This window comes from Chamaea fasciata, unplaced genomic scaffold (genome assembly GCF_029207755.1).
Source record: "Chamaea fasciata isolate MVZ Bird 193981 ecotype frontalis unplaced genomic scaffold, bChaFas1.0.hap1 SCAF_12, whole genome shotgun sequence".
In the NCBI taxonomy this organism is placed as follows: domain Eukaryota; kingdom Metazoa; phylum Chordata; class Aves; order Passeriformes; family Sylviidae; genus Chamaea; species Chamaea fasciata.
This window is the reverse complement of record NW_027094097.1, coordinates 9,189,207-9,211,716: the sequence shown is the minus strand read 5'-3', so window position 1 is coordinate 9,211,716 and position 22,510 is coordinate 9,189,207. Positions and strand designations below refer to the sequence as shown.

The 22,510-nt window shown below is 44.2% G+C and overlaps 1 protein-coding gene across 1 annotated transcript in view; it reads right to left on the bottom strand.

Annotated features, from left to right (window-relative positions):
* The window catches only part of GLG1 (golgi glycoprotein 1), an 83,077-nt gene extending 67,039 nt beyond the window's left edge, over positions 1 to 16,038 (bottom strand). Inside the window, exon 1 of the mRNA XM_066194435.1 lies at positions 15,721 to 16,038. Coding sequence (XP_066050532.1) covers positions 15,721 to 16,032 — 312 coding nt within the window. The 5' untranslated portion in view covers positions 16,033 to 16,038. The remainder of the gene's footprint in view (positions 1 to 15,720) is intronic.
* Positions 16,039 to 22,510: the final 6,472 nt, after the last annotated feature.

The window sequence follows — 22,510 nt, the reverse complement described above, 5'->3', positions numbered from 1 at the left end:
CACATGCCAACTTCCTTAATATGAAGCAATTTAAAGACAGTAGTTTAATCCTTCAGGGTAAGGCTGCCTGCCTGACATTTCCATTTAATATTAATGTTGAGTCCACTGAGATTCATACACAGTATTCTTAAGAAAATAAAGGTTCTGAGTAAGAGGTGGTCTTTATTTAGGTCACTTGCACCAGCAAATATTTAAAAGAACTCTTTCCTCCTTTAGAAAACCACATTCAGATGCCCTGTCACACTCTTACACCATAGATTATTCCAGAAACTCTGTTCTGTCCCAGTATCTGCTCCCTTAAGCCTGTTTATTCCTTTGCAATTCCCATCAAAATTCACAATTAATACTTTTGAAAATGCCTAAGTCTTCAGCTTTAATTTACAGACCACCTCCAAATATTATAAAGCCCTGGTGAACCAGAAGTCTACAAAGCAAGCGACTCCAGTTGTTTTGATTTTATGCAGAAGACTTAAAATATATATACATGTGCGCAGGTCTTTTTAAAAAACCAATCTGCAAGCAGTTTGAAATCTCCTGGGTATTGATCAAGAACTTTAAATAGAGTAATTAGCCTGGGTTCATTAAAACATGTTTCCATTAGCTTCCCTAGATATTTAATCTGAATTAATTTACCCAGCCATGTGCCCCAGGTACAAATTTTAACCCCCTTAAGCCCGGTTTCCTATAACATGGACATATTTTCCCACCAAGGCTTCATCAAGTCTTTGCCATATTTCCATTACATGGAACTGAAACATGTCCTCCTTGACTTTACTACCGCACTCCTCCCACAAGGTCTTGACTCACAACTTCAGCCACCCAGGTTTTACCTGGATGAGTTGATACTGTTCAAATCTCTCCAAGGATGAGCATATCTGGAGTAGGGTCTACTGAAACACCTGAAGCTACTCCTAAGCACTGGCACTCACATTCAAGCATGTTGGAACCACTTGCCATTTTCCCTGAACAAAAGCTGTGTTTTGTTCAGCTGTCCCAGCCATGGGAGCAGAAGCCTTTAGCAATGAAGCAGAAAACTGTTAGAAACTTATTACTCATGATTTTAATCTGCTTCTGAGTCAGATGAGTGCTCTGTCAGGTGCCCAGATGTCCAACTGTTGCCCATCACCACGGGTTATGATGGTAACATGCAACGTGTAATCCTAACACCATGCCACCGTTTCCCTTCCCGAGTATGGGTGCTCATGCTAACATGCTTTTTAGAGCATTCTTCTCTATCCACTCAGCTCCAAGACTCTTAACCAGAAGAGGTGAACACCTGAGGCAGCCTGACTTAGCCAGCAAGCCATCACACTTCAGCCTCTCCCGAAAACACTTGTCTAAGGAGTGTCACAAGGCATGACGGAATTAAAGCCAGACATGGCTTTCCCAGGAATGCACTCTCAAAGCACTCTGCAGAGGTTTTAACACATCACTAAGACAGCACAAAAAGCATGACAAGAGCTACAAACGTATATCAAGGGCTGGCTGAGGCATGCAAACCTCGAGGGAATGCTGACCTTACAAACAAGGCATTAGTAAAAGCACAAAAAACCTCCAGGAAAAGTTCATTAGAAGCTTTTAATCATCTTCCCCTGACACAGGAAAAACAAAATACTTGGTTCAGAATGGAAAAGCCTAAAATAAACATACAATTGGCCCATATTACTGGCACTACTGAATGTCATGGTGCGCAGTGTTAGAAGAAGACAAATTAAATTTTCTATCAGCTGAAACACAGCACTATTCACTCCTTCCCCAAACCAGCAAAATACACCTTTGAGACCATCCCATCTTCAAGAACGAGCACTAAAACAGAGGAAAAAAGCTCTGTGACCTAACAGATTTGCCTCATTTGTTTCCAAACCACTGCAGCAAGATCTTAGGCTGCAAGAGTTGCATCTAATACTTGAAAGCTGTACCAAACATGCACCATTTTATCCAGAGGAATCACTCCCAGGAGAAGAGCCGATCACCTCATTCAGAAACTTATGTTGAAACATTTCTGGATGAGCAACCAAACAGGTCAGCTTGCTCCCTAAACAAACAAAAGAGAGACTGTTACTAAAGATATCCTAGCTAAAGCTGTTTCTCCTTCTGGAAATAGGGAAATCCCAAATCCTCACAGGGCAATTTTAGCTGTAACTGTTGACACATCTCTAGAATATGTTCCCACCTGCCACAGAACTCACTACTGAATTGGATGGACTAATATGGTCCTTCATGTCATTCTGCAGACAAGAGCCACTGCCTCTGCTCTCTGCAAGAGCATTGGCTCAGATATACAGCATAAACTATTTGAAACACCCACCAAAATCACCATTTAGGACATGCATTCCTCAAAGAAAAAGTAGATGGTCAAACAGCATAAATAAAGTCTACTGGGGAGTTGGGGTTTTTTTGGTGGGTTGGTTTTGGTTTTTTTTAAGAAATAAAAAAAGAACAGATTACTCACAACTTGTTTAACAGCTCAGAGGAAGAAAATATATTCAGGTTCACAGGGCATTCTGCAAAAATTCAAACAACTTATGTAAAATTAGGCCCTGCTCACATATATACCAATTATTCAACTATGGCACATCCACGTAAGAGAAGCACATCATTTTAGTTCTGCACTCTATTTAAGCTTGAACAAGCCTGACACATGCAAAGATTTAAAACTATTACATTTAATTTAACATTTCAATCCCACGCATCCCACTCGAGCAACCAAGCTCTGAACACTAAGCAAGCCTGAGGGGCTGGAAGTGCAGCGCCCCAGCCCCATCCACCCTAACCCCCCTGCTCCATTCATTCCATCTAGGATGTTATGTCAAGTTATTCAAATCCAAGTGTGACTGACAAGACTCTTCTCTCCTCCAGCAGGTCTCCAGGGATCAAGGGTTATTTTGGTAACTTTATCTGTTGTTTTCCTCAGCAAGCACTTTCTTCTCAACAGGGAGTTTCATTGATAAAACTACCCAAATGCATCCACAGTGCTACAGCCAAGGGAGCACTGCAGAATTCCCAAAGCCATGAGCAGTATTCATCACACACATACCTGAGGCTCTTACACTCCCAAGCAGATCCATTGACTGCTGCAGGTTACATGCAACTTCATAAACATTTGCCAGAAACTTGGCAAGACACATCGTCTAGAGAATCTGAGGACAGGCTGCGTGTGCCCCTTCCCTCCTACACAACTATTCCCAGGGTGTATCTGTCGCATTAAAAGGAGTCGTTGCAGTTTTCTGGAAAGAAGAATGCCTATGGCAATCAAATCCCAAATATTTACCAGGCATGTGAATATCAAAACTAAGAACAAATACACTCCTCAGGTCAGTAACATCCTACTCCACACTTCTGTTTCATGACAGCCTCAGGCATTTTCATACAGAAATAGCAAATTACTACTCTTTTAGTCCTAAAATTCCTTTTGGACTAAAATATGCAGCACATTTGCTCTAAAAGAAGGATGAAGCACCATTTCAATCCCACAATGTTTTTAAGACTCTGAAATGCTACAGGCAAAAGAAATTGTTCCATATTTTTACAAAGCTTTTTTCACGGATTAAAGCTAGCAACAGACTCTAAGTAAGGATGTGGAATATCAAGTAACTCAGATTGACGCCCAGTGTCCTGTTATCTTTTGATACAGGAAGTCTTCCAAGTGAATGTTAAACATGTGCATATCTTTTATTGTAAGGAAGAACAAACAAAGAATTATAGAATCAGTCAGGTGAGAGACTAATTAAAAAAAAACCCCAATGCAATCTGCTCACAATTAAGAAGAGATGCCACTCATTCCCAAGACTGCAGGGGCAAAGCTCAATTGTTACGGAACACATCATACTGAAAAACAAAAAACAACAAACTCAACCAAACCTCACCTCTGTTGAGGGCAGGGAGACAGACTCGCTGTCAGCCCACGCTTGCAGCCTGTGCACCATTCCACTGCTGCCAAGTACGGTAGCTCAGGAAACCAAAGCACAGTTATTTGAAACAGCAGCTCCCAAAGTGTCACAGGAACCTGACACACTTCTCACCCAGGCAAACTGGATGGCTCTACAGGTAACTCCACAGGAATGATAACTGATGTGAAAGTTGGTCTCCTGCTCACACCAGGGCTGTGGCAATCCTCAGAGCAAGGTGCAAGACGTGCTGCAGCAACAGGGCGGCTACCACTGCCTGGAACTCCAGGACAGAAAGGATTTCTATACTCTCCAAGTCAACTTTATTCTGGAGGTTTTACTTGATCATGTACCTCTTCCAGGGAAGGCAACATCTTCCTGCTGTTACCATGTCCAACCTAAAACCTTGGAACTTCAAGATAAATACTTCTATGGTCAAAATCCCAGCAATATGCCATGGGATCCAAGAAATTCTAACCAAAGCCTCTTTTCTGCAAAATGTTTTTTTTTTTCCAGCTACCGCTTTCACCATCACCACCAATCCTGTGATTTTATCTGTGTTATGAGGAATCTTACTCTATTTCTATGAAAATACGTACTTCCCCCACACAAGAACAAGCTGGAATGATTGTTCCTGTACCTTGCTTTGAAAGTCTTAATTAGATGACTTGACTAGCATAGCTTTGGATTGTTCATTTGAATGATAAGAAAAATTCCAAGCTAGAACAAACAACAACCAAACAAGAACAGTGTCCACCTTGGCTATTAATGATGGGTACAGGCTCAGATGCACAACACAAGCCTACTGCTCTAGTATCCCATGGGAAGCAAGAGTCCCAGCTGAAAAACAACAGCAAAGAGCACTGTCTGCCTGTGACTGGATCCTCTCAGCTTCTACACAGCAGCTTCCAGGAGAGAATAACCCTGACATCATTGTCCATACCTTTGTTTCCAGGTAGCTTCATGACTGGGGAAGTGGCTGTGCTGTTCAATTCTCCATCTTCCCCAACCTCCTCCAATAAAGATGCTCATCTCCTAACAACACAAGCAGCTTCCCTGTCCAAATGGCTTCAGACTCACTAGAAAGAAGCTCATGGCTGCAGGCTTGGATTCAGGTGTAAAGTGCTACCAAAGGATCAAACCCAAAAGAAGGCAGAACAAAGCAACGAGCTCTACAAATGTGGGAGCAAACAGCACTCTACTCACACTGCCCAAATTTTACTCATGCGAAGTGTTTTGATGGCTTTGAGGCATTATTTTAGATACTCTTCAAACATGGCTTCTTGACATATTTTACAGCTTTTAATGCTATGGAAAGTGTGCAACATACAAAAAAAAGAACTTAGAAAACCATACCAAAGCCCAAAAGGGCTATTTAGAAGTACTTTCAGCAACATTGGCTCCTAAACTAGTGGATCATAGTATTAGCCAGCCTCCACAAATTTATTTTAAATGGCTCCTGAGGAAAGAAGTTCAGTTCAGAAAGACTCTACTGGCCCAATTTAAAATCATAACAATCACAGTGCATTAAATAATACAATACCTAACAACTTGAGACAAAGATTTTAAGATATACAAAGGTTCTCCAATATTGTAATGTCTAACAGCCTCTAAGCTACTCTGCAGCCTTCTCTTAATATCTTCCTTTTTAACCATTCTTGCTTAAATAGCTTCATATTAGGCTCACAGAGAGGAATTTTTTTTAACCTAAAACTTTGATCTCCTAGGCAGTGATCACTTTAAGATGACAACAATATCCTGGCATGCTTTTAAAGTTATTTCATGATGTACAACCCTAAGCAATAGAAACATTTTGCCTCTTCCATTTTCCCTAAACTAATCCAGACACCACACTGGACAACACAGCTGTGGTGGGACAAAATCCAGCAGGTGAAGTGACTGGAGCACTGATTCTCATTTTCTCTTTTCACTATACAACAGAGAAATTCAAGTTGAATCCTCCTCCCAGCTTCATGCCAGCACCACACAGCCTACCTGAGCTCTCCAGCATTCTGAGAAAGTTTTCAGAAAATGTCTTTTTCAAGGATTCTAAGACTGAGATACTGTGAACCCCAGTGAGTAAAACTGACATTAGAGGATAACATTTACTAAATCTTGGAGAGCATAACAAAGTTATGATGGGTTTCACTGGAATGCCTTGAGGGAGGAAAGTATTTGGGGAAATTACTTTGGGAAGAGTTGACATACAAAGAGAAGAATTTAAATTCCATCAGCACCCTCCCCAGCAGAACAAGTTTAGACTATGGTTTTATACACGAGGATGCTGGAAGTTGTCACAAATGCCTAGGGGAGGGGAGGGAAACCAAAAACCCTGTAGTTTGTGGTTTGCTGTATGCTTTTCCCCTTTGTGTAAGCCTTACCTGTGAGTTGCTCATGGATAGGAAGCCAACATAGCCTCAGAGCATGTGAGAAGGATTTGCTGTGGACAAGCTCAAGCCACGCTGCCGAGTGCCCGAACTGGAACAAACCCTGCATTATTCCAGGCAACTCTACCTGACACAATGCTGCTATTTCTGGAGTCAGAGGTGAGTATTATCAGTGATGGTTCACCATATGTTTGATGCCTGCTAAAGCACAGACCACAAAGAAAAAACACAAAAGACTGCAAAGCTTTGTATTCTGTGAGGGAAGTGCAGAATCCCACCATTCCTACAGCTAGTAGGACATGTACATCTAATTAAGGCTATTAACAGTAACATTAAAATGAGTGTACATCTTTAGAGATGTGAATCAGTTGAGGGAAATGTTCCCTAGAAGCACACCTTCCCAGGTGATTCCTAGAGACAGAACAAGCATTCACCATGGGAATCCCATTCCAGTACTGTGTTTCATAAAAATGCAGGGAAGATTTACAACATAAAAAACTGTTTAAGCCTTTTCTCTTTTTTGGCTTTAAAACCTGGTGTTGCTTCACACAACTGATCAGAAACAAGTGAAGATGGCTGCTGACCACTGCCTGGAAGCCTCCAGTTAAAAAAATAAGCAATGCTACTACATTCACAAAATCTCTGACCTCTGCTGCAGAGTCTGCTCTACAGGCTTCAGCGAGTTAAGACAGATGTCACCACAAATCTGAATACCTGCGTCACAGTGAGAGATCACCCCTCACACATCTCAGATGTTGAAGCAAAAAATATACTGTGTCCCTAAAAGCAGTTCAAAAGGAAAAGTCAAGAAAGGAATTGGGGCTGTTGGTTGAAGAGAATTTGTGGACACCTCATGCCTGGAATTCTTGCAGGGACTGGGAGCAACCTGATCTAGTGGAAGGTGTCCGTGTCCATGGCAGGGGCTTGGGATGAGACAAGCTTTAAGGTCCCTTCCAACCACCCTGTGGTTCTATAATTCTATGACCAAAAAAGCATCCAAGTCAACACAATGTCGTAAGTGAATAACAAAACAAAATGCTTGACAAATAAAACTAGAGTCAACAGTTCTCTGCACCTGCAGTTAATCAGGCCCTTGTATAAATGGAGACAATTTTGACAAGCCTGTCTGAATTTTACAAGAGGATCACATTAATATTGATTTGTTTAGATCACCATGAACACAGCTGAAGGACTGCAGTCTCATGAAGAATTCCCATTACAAATTATGACAACTGCAGCATTGCAGTGATTTTCATTGAAAGTAGTTAAGTTTTTCTGATGTAGGGACATATACAGATAGGCCACAGAGACAGATATATATTTCAAAAAATCAACTTGATAAGGAAAGAGCTTACTGCAAGCTTCTTCCAGATCTTATTACAACTCAGCTGAGAACAGCCTAACAAAAGTTGACCCAGCTCAGATCAAGTCTGGACTGTCACAGAAAGTCTACAAGCCAAGTAGGTTTGGGTTTGTTGTCTTTTGTTTAATTCCATCAAAACCTTTGTATGGAGCAATTACTTCAACACTTAGAAGAATGCATGCTCTGCTGAGTTTGTTACGCAGTTCACTTGGTGCAAAGTATTTTACCCTGCAATAACAGAACAGTCTAGAAAAGAAAGCCTCAATTAGCAAACTACTGAGCATGATGAAGGCTGGTGAGCTTCCTATAAAGATTCAAAAGATCTAGACAGCAAACTTGCTACCAGATTAAGCTAGTCATTATTTTTTTAAACAAAAGACAGCACATTTGCCTGACAGATTTTGCACAGCAGGGCTGTAAGAGCTATTTGGTATTAACCCACACTGTTATATACATATAAGCACTTAATTACATCAGCATAACCACTTGTATTCTCTAAAAGAGACTCAAAACTCCTGAGAATCAACTAAGGAAACTACAAGAAGTTTTTCACAAAAGAGCACACACTTCTACCACTAACTGGAAAGGAGAAAAATACTTCAGATATGTAGAGAAACCAGGAAAGCTTATTACATTAACTACCTTTTGCCACGTCAGCAATTCTCAGCAATGCATTGCTTCAGCCAAAGATTTAAAAAAAAAAAATAAAAATAAATTAACAAATGTAGCAAATAGTAATTTCTGTCCTGCATGACAATGGTCACTGTTCCCTATGGTGTTACTTGGCAAGAGGGACATTCCATGTGTACCATTAGTCTTTAGCCTACTCTTGCTAAAGGCATCAGGTGTTCAGTTTAAGGCAAAATTGTAAACATCACAAACAAGAAATACACTCTAATGCTACCAGGTGAAACAAAATCTAAGCTCACAAAGCTGTAAGATCTACAAGACACACTTATCTAAAGGAAAAAAATTAAATAAGCTCATGCACAAAACCCCTAAAGACAGCACAGAGAAAAAAAGACACCTCTAACTTCTGAAGGAGATTCCTCAGCTCAGACATGCAGACACTCAGACACCAGCATTCCAGGACAGTTTTTATGAATGCTACCCCTGCTCAGAAATGGAACAGGATGGGTTTTCATCTCCTGTCTTGATGAAAAAAGGTTGCAATTATGCCACAAGCTGGTACCCAGGGAAAGTAGGATCTCTGCTCTTCACCTAATGCAGTGATGGATACTGATGAACTGAACATCCAGAAAATCAAGGTATCCCATGATACCATGATAGAAAATTATCAGCTAACAGAATTGAAAAATTTTAGTGCCATAGCAACCAACTTCACAGACTTTAAAACTGAATTAGTCAGAAGATCAAAAAGAAGAAAACTATTTTAAAGCAAGATTTCAAGCAAAAAGGCAATTACCTAGACCTTTTATTCACCTAATTCTTTGGGGTATATTATTAGGAAGAATAACTGCAAAGCTTTTTCCAAAGCAAGTGTGCACTTCCCAAAGACCAAAGAAGCAGAATCCACTGGAAAAGTGGTGCACGTATGCAGGAAAGCTACACTATAAAGAACACCTAGTCATCTCTGTACTAGAAAACAAATAGAGCGCTTCATTTGCCAAGAATAATCCCTCTTCAAAACATTCTGTTCCAACCATGACAACCCAAAGCAGCACCGTAGAGATCTCCTTTCCTCCAGCACAAAGGAAGAAGAGAGTGCGTGCAAAACACAACCTAGCTGTATCTGTCTCTACTATAACAACTGACCAAGTCTTTGCTTTGCAATATATTCAGCTATTTGGCTCAGTAAATCACCTCCCCCTAACATGGCTTTCTCACTGCACCATGAGCCAAGCCCAGGCTGCACAGCCTGCATTGAACTTCATTTGTTCCCTTGTATTTCCACTCCTTTTCTCCTTGGTATGCTGAGCCACAACAGGCCAGCAGTGCCAGCTTGCTGGAGGAAGCAGACCTGTAAGATAATCTCTTTTACTGAGCCAAACATCCCAGGCCAAACTGATACACAACCAGCTACCACAAGTACCAGCGTGCCAAGAGCAGCACAGAATTAAGAAAAACAAACCCATCCCCCAAAAAACCACAGAAGTAACTCTCTCTGATAAGAAAAAGTGCAGCTAGGGATATGGGGAGCTAAGAACCTGTGCTCAATGCTCTGTTCACAACACAACCAGTCCAGTACCTGGAATGAGAGAGACCATCTTCCCCTGTATTCAGCTCACACAGGGCTTCACCAAGAAGAAAAGAGCACTTTTAAATATTGCTACACCCTGAGATGAAGCCAAAGGCTGATGCCAAAGTAACCAACCTAAAAACAAATCAAACTTTTAAAGTATATTTAGTGTTTTACTTTAAGACTTAACTACAAAAGCCAGGAGGAAACCGGGCTTACACTATCCAAACACAAGGGAAAACACAACCTCAGAACAGAAATGCAGCTAATCTCAGGTAAGAAGCCAAGCCTCAGGAGAAAAACCTTCAGTGCTCCAGCCTTGCCTTCCTGTTGTGCTTTTCCTGTCATGTGCTTTTCAAAACTTAATCCTATCAATCCTTTCTCCTGGGTCCAGCCATTCTCTTCCACTGATTGGACAGTCCATCTTCCATTTCATTTTAAAATTTTAAAAGCAGGAGGGACTATCTTGACCATTCAAATTAATTTGCATCTACCACAAAGCATTGTAAATTCTTCATTAAATTCCATTTAAGACAGAATGGTATCTGAAAATTTCTAATTCAGATGTCACAGGCTTCAACTCATAGAGTCCAGCTACAGAGCAATAACAAACTCAATCTCTTAAAATTGCAACACATTTTACCCTTAAGTTAGCTCAACTCCAACTATATTGGTAAGAATTCTCCTTTTATTTTTCTCAGGAATGTAACAGTTCTTAAACTCCTGTGTCCTTTTCAGATTGTGAATGATCACCAGGTCAATATCCCATAGAAAGAAGGGAAAACGTAAGCAAAGCCCTTGGCAAGGCTTAAGGTACATCTTTCAGGTTTCTGATCATTGCCTTTAAAAAATCCAACCCTTTGAGTGCTGGTATCTGAACCAGATGATAATGCTGTAGGCACTGTAAGAGCACCTCTGGAATATTAACTGCCTGCTCCTTTGCAATAGCAATGATCAGAGAATCAGAACAGCCTCCAACCTACAGCCATGGACTTATCAATCCAATAAACAGGCAGTTTTTTAAAACTTAAACAGTCAGTTACTTAAAACAGCTCACCTGAAGGCCAGGGAGAATGCCTGGAGATTTGGGGAAAGAAAACCCCTAAGTGCTGAAAGAGATGCTCAATCCTGTCAGGAGAGTCTTCACCACTTGCATTTCCTAAGAACTAGCCTACCCTCACACTATGTTTAATCCACAGCCCTTAATTACATACAGCTCTGGACAGGTAGCCAGTCATTTGCTGCCACAAATGAGGCTTCTCAAAAAGGGTACTTTAAATGCCAGCCTCCACCTGTTCACGGGAAAACAAAGAGATGGAATAACAGGAGTACATGCTAAAATATAACATAATGTCATATGTCGAGTCAAAACAAAACCTTTGACCTTTAACTCAATAAATTAGGGAGATAAAAAGAGGAAAAATAAAATTTAAAAAAATGAGCTATTGTGACAGATCACATTCATCTACCTCAGTGCAAGCAAAAAGCTTCAGGGAAGCCTTTACATTTCCAATCCAATTACCAGAATGGTAGAAACACTAGAGAACCAGGACAGGGACTGAACGCACACAACTTTTCCTACAGTTACAGTATAACCCATGAAAATTCCAAGCAAGCATTACTGTCTGGTTTCTATTTTCCATCTATAATTTTAAAACAAGTAATTACACCGACACTATTTTATCAGATCACTTAAGGAGCTCAGGTACAAACAGAGTAAGGAATCAAACATTTAAATGGAAGAAATATGACAGCTGCCAGCCCATCAAATGGTACAAGCTCCCCAGTCCATTAAGTCACATCAGATGAATTTTCTGGCCTTTTACACTAACTACAATTCAGAAATAACAGGAAAAATATTATTCTTGAAATACACAGCCTTCATGATAACTTGTTTTGCTCTTAATCCAATCCACAACACTAAGAGAGTTCTAATTTTTCCAGAAGGCAGCACATTAAAGCTCAATTACACTGTCTTTGCCATAAAGGTGTTACCAAAGAAACAGAACCACTCAGGAGGAAGAAAGTAGAAGGAGGCCAAAACTTTCATCTCTAATCCCATCTTAACCACAACTGTTTGATCTTAGAAAAAAATACTTAGCCTATAATGCATTAACATTATACAGAACAATATCATGCTTTAAATATTGCACAATCTTTATAAGGACAATGTTCAACAATTATGGTATCAAATTCACTCACCAATTAACCAGACGTAGTGTAGGTTCTAAGAGTAAAATTATGCTCCACTAGTAAACCAGGTAAGAGAACCACACTGGTTAAGATAATTTTTATCCCTTTTAATGTTTCTCACCTCAAATTCAACAACTCAGTCATGCTTCAAATGCAAATCATTAGGAATCAAGCAAAAATCGTTAGCTAGCAAATATATTAATATTTCATGGGTTTATTTATACTTTAACCACCACGCAAATCAGTTTAACAGGCAACCCACAAAAAAAGCGCTTAAAGGCTGCAGCCTATGCTCATGAAATGCAAGCCCTGAATGCTCTCTGTTTCCTTCCAGAAACAGGCTCACAGCCTGAATCCTTTCAGGAAAGAAGCACTTTTTTAAAACATAATTTTAAAAAATATATGTATACACTACCCCATTCTACTCTTTTTATATCATAACATAGAATTATGTGAGTAATAATTAAAACCTTGATGACAAAATTTAAGTCACTCAAAACTGTAATATATCCAGTGCATGAATAGTTCTAACTAGAAGGAAGTTAACTCATGTGCAAAATGCAGGGGGAAAAAAAAAAAAAAAAACAAAAAGGTTTATTCTATTTTCTGACTGTGGTCAAAAATGTTTAAGCTGAGTAGCTCTGATGATGACCATTTCCCTCTCCAATCCAGGAGCATCATTCCTATCCTTCTACTACAAAAGGAAAGAGGACTCTGCACTACATTAATTAAACATTTCTTTGACTCAGTGGAAAAACCAGTGATTAAAAGTGTATTTTATCACTGACTATTTTTTCTTCAAGAATTCTAAAAATAGATAGTGCTTAAATAACCTTTTTCATAACGCTTCAAATTGACAGTCTACAAATAACCTCTCAAAACCAAAACTTTAAAATTTACTATCTTGGGGGCCTGGTTTGGGTGGGTTTTTCCAGTTGTGTAGGATTTTGGGTGTGGAGTTTGGTTTTTATTTTACTATTTTCTTTGTGTCAGACTGTTCTTTACTAAATACCTGTGTTAAACTGCTTCAACATTTGCCTTACAAGTTGGGCTCCTGTACCAGTCAACCACTGACTCAACACTCCTGTTCCTTTAGATTCAGAACTACCCAATGAAAGCAAGGGAGGATGTACTTCAAAGACATCCACACCTAGAAACCAGCAGATACTGAAACCATGTGATTGCATTCACACTGACTAACGAAACAAGCACAGCTTCTCTTTTCTCTAAATTTTATGGAGTCAAAAGGAACGTTTCAAGTAGTTGTTTCTCCTGGTTATTCTTATTTAGAAGTGTCCTAGACTACCTGTATCACACTAAGAAAAGTCAGTGGATAATCCTCATAGTAACACTCCCCATTTCAAACTGAATTTTCTCCACTGCAGAGAAACACTGCTTATGAGAAAGTAAGATTATCCTAAACACCTACAGAAAAAGGTGGCTTCTGCAGCCTAAATGCATATAAAAATCTTAGCTGCTACTTGCAGCAGTGTCCACACACTGTCCTCACTGGCAGTAACACAAACAACTCCCCCAAATCTCCATTTACTATAGCCTGACTGGTTTTAAGTGGGCTGTATGACTCAGACTAGATCCTCACCCATTTTAAAACGTCCAAACAAACAGTCAGACGTCTAGAGTCGAAGGTAAAAGTTATATCAACAGCCAATAAGTCACTTATTTCCTCTGCTGTCATCTCCAACGCACAGGAAACGTCTGAGACAACATCTGACCCATTCCCAATCAGCTAAAATGCTACCCAATGTTTACAAATCAAGACTTCTCTTCACAGTCGAAATATCAAGTGTTAAACAGTAGGGATACACAGAAGTCAGCTATTTTCATTAATTCCTCAGAGCAGTACCCTGCGAAGTCATTTTCACTCAGGATGCAGCCCATCACATCGGTGTTACTGCTGTGGCAAACTGTTGAGGGTTAAGACCAGCTGACAGTGCTCTTTGCAGGCTGACAGACAAATAAGGACAAGGCCACAGCATGGCACCTTCAGAGAGAAAACTCAATCCAAAACAGCCCTGAGGTGTCCTGTTGATGCCTGGGATGTCACCCAGGAAAAAATCCACCTTTGGCACTGGGCATCAGGCAGCACTACAGCTAGACAAGACCAACAGCCAGCAAACTACTGACATCAAGGCAGGCTTAGGAATGGGAAGAGGAAAACCACAAGCAGACATAACATCCAAAGAGTGGAGCTCTCAGGAGATACGCAGAATCAACATAAAGGTTTGTACTTGCTGAAAACAAAGCGTGATGCAAAACATTCCTTCATCTTTGATCTGATCTTTTCCCTCTCCCTCCACAGCCCTGTGTACCACCCCTGCACTCACCCCGCCTCGTGCTTTAACTCAGAAAAATGACAAAACTATTCCAGCAGAAAACCGATAAACTAGACCACAAAGGGGTTCACCTCGCTAAAATGGCAGAAAACCAACAAGCACTGGAACTATGAAAAGAATAGGGAGGGGCTATGCAACTAGAAAGAAAGGAACAAGAGCTTGCCTTTTTGGCAGGCTGGCAGCTTGTGAGCCGCTGCCTGTGAGGTCAGCTTCCGAAATCCCCTCAGACAGGATGCCTCCCTAAAAGGGGGCCAAAAGATCCCAGACAGGTGAAAGAAACTGCAAGGGGCAAGTTATTCATAAAGCACATATAGGAGCGTTTCATAACTGTGACAGATGTTGCAGCAGGACTCATCTAAAACACCTACCACGAGTGTCTTACTAACTACCCGTCCAAAATTAAAACATGAAGTTAGAATAAAATCTAAATTAGCTCTGCATTTTAAGCCAGAAGTAATCACTGACACTTACTAGTTCAAAACTCCCCTCGATCAGAGTAACCATTGCCACTGCCATCTGCTGTCCCCATAATAACGGAGAGGAAACAAGCCCAGGTTTTTCCTAATAGCATTCCCTATTGGGCAAAACACCATTAAAACTGACCCAGCCTGGCATTCCTGGACTCTACAGCACAGAAGCCAAGAATACACAGACCTCAAGACCAGGACAGCTCATCAAAGGCACGTCCCCCAAAGGCTGCTTCAAACTGAGCCCAGGAATGAATGAAAAGATGGAGCTGGAAGACTCAGAGGTAACAACTCAGTTTTTTCTTGAACTGGACTTAAAACCGCTCACGACAGATGTTTGGGAACGCCACAGATTGCCCCGTTAACCTGCCCATAAAGTTAACTAAATCTAATGATTATATATCGAGTTTCATACGCGCACAGCCGAGGACTGGAAAGCAGCCGCCTCCGCAGCCGAGTTCTAGGCGAAGATTGGAACCCAAACGCGGAAAAAAGACCATCTCCTCAGGTCACTGCTGCAACGAGTACGGCGCCTGCACTGGGCGCTGGGCGGGCTCCAGACCTCCAGGAAGGAATAACCCCGCAAGGCAGCAGCGCGGAGCACAAAGCCGTCCCTCCGAGAGCTCTCCCTGCCCGCAGGGCGCTGCGCGGGCGGCAGCGCCGAGCCCCGAGGTGCAGACGAAGCACTCCGGAGCCCTCACGGCCACCCCGCAGACAGCTGGCTGCCCTCACGATGCTCCGCAGCGCAAACTCCGATTTTTAAAACAAACCATGAGGGAAACGCGGGGCGGAGGCGCGGCGGGGCGCGGACCCCGCTCTTTGTTCGCCGCCGCGGGCAGGCCCGGCCCGGCCCCGGGCCCGACCCTCACCTCGCGGACGTCCTGCAGGCATTCGAGCACGGCGAGGTTGTTGGCCCAGCTGTGTTTGGAGCAGAGCCGCACCACGTCCTCCCGGCACACCGCCTCTTCCGACAGCTTCCACCCGCTGCCCGACCCGCCGCCGCGGGCACTCCGCGGGGCAGCCGCGCCCGGCCCCGCCGGCTGCCCCACTCCGGGCTGGGCACCGCCGGGACCGGCAACGCCGACGGCAGGGCTGGGCACGGCCGGCCGCGCCGCCAGCGCCAGCAGCAGGAGCAGCGCCGGGCCCGGGCAGCGGCTCCGGACACGTCCGCACGGCGCCATCTTGGATCCGCCACCTCCGGCGTCCGCCCGCCCACCCCGCGGCACGCACGGCGTATGCAAATCAGCCCGCCCGTGACGTCACCTCAGCGGGACGCGACCCTTTCCCGGTGAGGGGGCGTGGTCCGTCCTGGCCCCTCCTCCAGCACGCGCCGTGGCTCCGCCCCGGCCGTTGCCGCCTCAGGAGGACGAGGCGTCAGCGGAGGGGCCCCCGCGGCTGTACGGCCTCGACGGCCCCCGCCGCTCCTCAGGGCTCCTGCACCCCCTTAGCGGTCCGGCAGCCCTTCGGTGATCCCGCAGCCTTTCTGGGGACCCCGCCACCCCTCAGCGGCCCCGGACCCCCTCAGCCGCTCCGCAGCCCCTCAACGGCCGCCGGATCCCCTCAGTGGCCTTGGCGACTCCACAGCCGCGCAGGGCGACACTGCCGAGCCAGCGCCGGTGCCTGGAACGCGAGGAGCCGGGCCTGGGCGTGCTCAACCCACCGGGAAGGCAGCAGCCCGTCCCGCGGCTCCCTCCGCAGGTGTCCGTTAGCTGTGGTCAGTTTTTGCCTGAAATCTCTCATTTCCGACTCGCACCGCGGCTGCCCCAGCGACTGAGGAGGTAGGAGCCGTGATGGGGAAACTGAGCTTTGCGGATGACAGTGCTAGTGAGATGGATGACGAACAAAACATGAAGAACGAAGGACAAATACAGAAATACAGAGAAGAATTACAGAAGATTGAAGCGAAAATGCAGGCGGTCAAAAAAAGAATTAAGTGCGCTGAAGAGGAAATGCAGGAAATCAGAAAAAATACAGAATAATAAAAATACAGGAGTACAAAGTAAAAATAGAGAAGATCAAGGAAAATATACGGAAGAAAGAAGTGAAAATACAGATGAAGAAACAAACACTAGAGGAGACTGAAGGGAAAAGAAGGAAGAATGAAGTACAAAAAGAGAATGTAACAAACCTATGGACAAGCAAAGAAAAAATACAGGAGCTCAGAGATAAAATACATAAAAACAAAGAAAAAATACAGCAAAATAAATTAAGAATACCAAAGAATGAAGAAAAAATACAGAAGCATGAACTAAAAACAGAGAATGAAATAAAAATGCGTAACAACAAAGTACAGGACTTCAACAAAAAAATACAGAACATTAAAGAAAAAATACAGGAGATCCGAGAAGAAATGCAGAAGAACATACAAACCCCACAGGAAACCAAAGAAAAAATACTAAAGAATGAAGAAAAAAGTACCGAAGAACAAAGGGAAACTACATAAGAATTAAGACAAAATATTGACTGGCTGCTAAAAACACACAAGATCTTCAATAAAATGCTGGCATTCAACTTTTCTGCTGTCATTTCTCCATGCTGAGTGCCAAATTATCAGCTGGATTGATCTTCTGCCTATGTGTGGATGCACTCCTCGCCCCTCCTGGAGCAGGGTGCTGGGCTGGCTGGAAGGGATGGGCTAAGTCCAAGAGCCTGCACCAGGGTGGCCCAGCGCCGGGGTAGCTGCAAGTAGCAGAGAGCTGAACAAGGGTAGAAAAATCCCATTTCAGAGGTGCCATGAGACAGCTCATTTTCGAATTTGGTGGTTTGGCTGCACCTCCTGCTCTGTCAGTGCCAGACACTGTGTTTTGGGGGCTGGGATTTGGCACATCACACTCCATAGTGGCTCCAGGCTTTGTCCATAGGAATGGAGAGAAACAGGCTGTAGGTGCGATCAGGTCTCTAAAAGTCTACAAAGGCTGATCCCGTTGTAGATGGGATCTACAAGTTCCTCCTAGAGGAATAAGTGGGGGTTGGATGCTGAATTTGGTGATGGATCATCTAAAAGCAGTGTTTGCAACCACACAGCCCCCCTCAGAGAAATGTTTTGGGGATGCTGCAGCCCAATCTGCCCAAGCAGCCAGCCAGACCCAAAATTCCACAGTAAAAAAATTCCTGTCCAGGTGTTGGGGCAGTGGCAGCAGTGGAACACAAGTCCACCAGCTCAGCAATCACAGCCCTTGAGATGTCCTGCCAGGATCCCACTGGGCCAGATCACAGCCCCCTCCTAGGATGGGTTTGCCCCCAGATCTCAGATTTGCTTCCAACTGCAGAGGGAAATGGGGGACAGGGAGAATCCCACCTCAGTTCCCCTCCTTGTTGATTCCAGGAGCAGTTTTCCCAGCACAAGCTGGCATTGGGCCAAAGTCAGAAGCTTTTTGCTTGCATGCCAGGATGCTCCATGGGTGTCCCCTGGCTCAGTGGGGTGGTGTGAAGCAGAGCTGTAGGGCTGCTCCCTTCCTGCCCCAGGCTTCTCATCCTGCCTGGGAGTGCTCTTGGAAATGCCTCTGTCTTACCCAATCCAGGAGCTACCAGAACACCTTGAGCCCAGTGTGGCCACCGACCTGCAGCCATCTAACCCAGGTGAAGGAAAGAGCAGGAGAGGGAGGAGCAAAGTCTCCGTGCTTCTTGCGTTTGAATGTCACACTGGGACACAGCGCTTGGGAAAGTGGCTTTGTGCTGGCACCCAGGGGCTGTGCAGCTGGGAACACTTGAAAACAAAAGCCAGCAAAATTCAGCCCGTGCTTGGCAGCCTGTTTGTTTTAGTGAGAATTATTTGAGGAGTTAGCCCAGTGCAAGAGCTGGCTCTGCTCCTTCATCTGTCACAGGATGAACACAGAACAGAGCAGTGGAGCTGGGTTACAGCTCACTCCTTCTCACACCTTTGGGAGATGTCCAGAGATTCATTTTTTCCTCAAGGAATAGCTTCTCCCAACCTTGGATTTTACCATCCTGTGTTGCCCAGTGTTAAACAGGCATTTCATAAAAGAGCCCTATGCTCACCATGTCCACGCAGTGGGTTGAACAAGGAGGAGGTTTTTCTTTGGGCACAGCAACATCTCTGTCCGTGTGATAACCCCAGCAGCTCCTTGCAACTACAGCCCCTCTCCTTCGGCAGAAATTCCCTTATTCCCTCATTTTAAGCATTTTACTAGCAAGGCTTTCACCTTCTGGGTGTTGCATTATGAGCTTGCAGTCCTCTGCTTTTGTAGTGGGCATCACTTTTCAGTCTCATCACCTTAAGTAATAAACCCCATTTATATGGCCCCTGGCTTTGCAGAGTGAGGCTGCTGGGACATCTCTCGCTCCTTCCCAGTAGTGTCCTTGCTCTCCAGCTCACCACTTCAGGGAGAACAAAAGTCCTCAGTCCATGCAGAGGAGCTGCTCCAGTTTTTAATTGGATACAGACTGCTTGCTCCCATGTGGCAGTTCTGAATCCCAGCTTAGCCTCCACGCAGTGCCCTGAGGCCCTCTCCCTTGCATGCTCAGCTGCCTCCTTCCAAAGCTTTGCACCCCCCAAAACTTCAGCAATGCCTTTCCCAGCGGATGATCCTCTCCACCAACAAATCCTGCTGCAGAGAGCTGAGTCGAGCTGCCATTCAATGCTGTTCTTGCTGACTAAGGCAACGACACTAGTCTGGTATTTTGTAGTTTATTTGCACGACACACACAGGTTCAACCCCACTGTTTCAGGTTTTCTTGTAGGTCAGAGTCCTGCAGCGCTGCTGCTCATCCATATTTGGAAATAAGCAGAAGACCACGGAAATACTCAACTTCCAAGGAAGCTGTGGACAAAGAGGAGACAATATTTCAGCTACAACCATGTGAGTGTTGAGCGCAAGGGGAGCTTTGTGCCTCTCAGGCACAAAGTTTCAGCCTGACATGACTTTTTTTTCCCCTGAAGAGTGATGCTGTTGACACACCTTTGTGCCTCACAAACCCTCAGAAGCCCCAGGTCATAACTGCAGAGACTGTTGCCCCCATGCTGATGCAGATCTGTGTTGCAGTTAGCATCTACCTCTAGGAAAAAAGATCCGGGCAATTTTCCAGCCCATCCTCCAACCTGCCACAATTCTTTCTCAATTCTGCTTTATGCTTTCCCAAGCACTCAGTGCTGCTGCCAGCTTGACGCCATCGGAGGCACAAGGGGCTCACTCCCCCATTCCGTGACCTCTGCCGCTAGCAGAAGCACCAAACTGGACTCGATGCAAGACCAAAGCCCCTGGACCCTCAAATTAATTACGCTTCACAGGGTGGGATAATCACTGAAATTAGTTTGAGATGATTCTTTTCTCTTGACCACCACATGCTAGAGAGAGTTTGTCCCAAATATTAGATAAACTTCCTAGGACATAGATCCCCAAATTCCTCTTTCTTTTGCACTTAGAGGCACTATTTTCACAGAATCACAGAATATGCTGAGTTTGAAAGGACCCACAAGAATCATCAAGTTCAAGTGTTAGGCCTGCACAGGACCATCACCTAAAGGCACACTATGTGCCTGAGACCATTGTCCAAATGCTTCTCGAACTCTGTCACTGAAGGGTGCTGTGATCACTTTCTCAGGCAACCTGTTCCAGTGCTCAAAAACCCTCTGGGTGAAGAACCTTTTTCTGATATCCAACTTACACTTCCCCTGAAACAACTTCAGGCCATTACTTGGGTCCTGTCACTGGTCACCACAGAGAAGAGATCAGTGCCCCTTCTGTTCCCCTGATAAGGAAGTTGCAACTGCAATGAGGTTTCCCCTCAGTCTCTTCCAGGCTGAACAGACCAAGTGACTTCAGCCACTCATATGGCTTCCCCTCAAAGCCCTTCACCATCTTCCTTACCTTCCTTTGGACACTCTCTAATAGCTTAACAGGTTTTTTATATTGCAGTGAGCAAAACTGCACACAGGACTCATGGTGAGGCTGCAGCAGAGCAGAGCAGAACAATCCCATCCCTCGACTGGCTGGTGACGCTGTGCCTGATGCACCCCGGGACAGTTTCCCACAGGCCCAGAGAACCCAGTGCTCTGTAATACCAGGGCACCCACAGCTCTGGCTGCCATCTGAGCACAGCCCACCTCTTTCAGCAAGGACTAGTAATGTGAGCAAGAGGCATTTCTGCCTTCTTAGCAGTATGTCTAAATATCTTTAACTATCATAAAAGTAAATAAAGAGTGATAAATGCCATTATCATAAGTGAGGGAGGCTGTTCACATCAACATGCCAGAGTGCTCGCAGGGGCCAAGAGCAGCTCCCCTGAGGGCAGTCCTGCTGCTGAGGCATTGTGATCCCCTCTGCTCAGTTTTTCCAGGTGACTCTGCAAGGCAGCTGAACTTTTTTTTTTCCCATATTCTCCCTTTCACAAACCAGCAGAAAGGTGGGTCTTTTAAGGAATTTACTGCCTTGGTAGAAAATCTGCAAATCTACAGAAGCAGAAAATCTTGTCACATCTCCTCACAAATGGAGAACTAAATGAAATCCCACTGGGACGCTCTGGCTACTTCCGTGTAACAAGGTTCAATTTAAGCTGCTTGTTTCACTTGCTACATTTCCTGGGTTTAATCCAGTTTGATTTGGGACACCAAGTAGCTGCTTTTTTGTCCTCCAGGAAGCAGTGGGTACAGCCCGAGCAGAGCAAAGCACTGGCCCATCCTGCCTTGTGTGCACACCAAGCTGTGCTCATTTCTTGGCTTTGCAGATGACCTCTTCTCATCTGCAACATTTTTGATTGTCAAAATCTCACCAGAGTCCCTTTAACAGCTAAAGCACCAGGGTAGGTGCTATGGTAGCAAAGTTCCTTGATGTGGAGGCTTGGAGCTGGCTGCTTCCTCCCCCTATGGATCACCACAGTCTAACACGAGATCATCCCTGTCAGAGGGACATGTGGAGGTCAGCCCTTCTCCGAGCACGGCTGTCCAACTCCAGCCTCCTCTTCCCCACCAGCCACCCCCCAACACCACACCTCTGCAGGGAGCAGCAGGGGTTGGATTGTTGCCAACCAAGCAGTCACCACAGCCAGCTCTGGCCAGCACTGCACTGTCCCCCAGGCCTGCTTTTACAGGAACTAAAATTTAAAAAGGTACTGCCCCTGCAGTAGCCTGCAGAAAAATATTTTAAAATGCCTATGCACAGCTAAGAGCAAAGCCCTGTCTGCAGGAGCAACAGCACTGCCTGGCTTTACCTATCACCTCACACCAGAATTACTACAGGAATTGCCAAGGGGCCACTCTGCACCATGATAACAAAATCTTCCCAGAGACAAGAGGCAGAAATAGCCACATAGTGGCTTTGTGCCTGAAACACCAGCAAAACAGCTCAGCCTCTCATGACTGCTGCCCTGCACAGTGTAGAGACACTGATTTCTTTCATCCTTTCATCCCAAATCTGCCCCTTTGACTCCAGACAGAGGTGAACAAATATTTAATTAACATTTGACCTTTTATCAGCACTCAATGCTGATGGTTTTCTGTACACCAGTTACGCGTGCTTTCCTGCAGCCTGCTACAAACTTGGGAGTAGGACAGTGTTACAAGGTTTCCTCACTTACCTTTGAACATTTTCTGACACTCTAAGTTTGAAAACTGAGATATGAAAGTGTCATCTTCCATTATTTTAATACCATTTATGTTTGTATCTCTTATTCCTGTATGGTGGTATAAAGTAGAAAACAAGT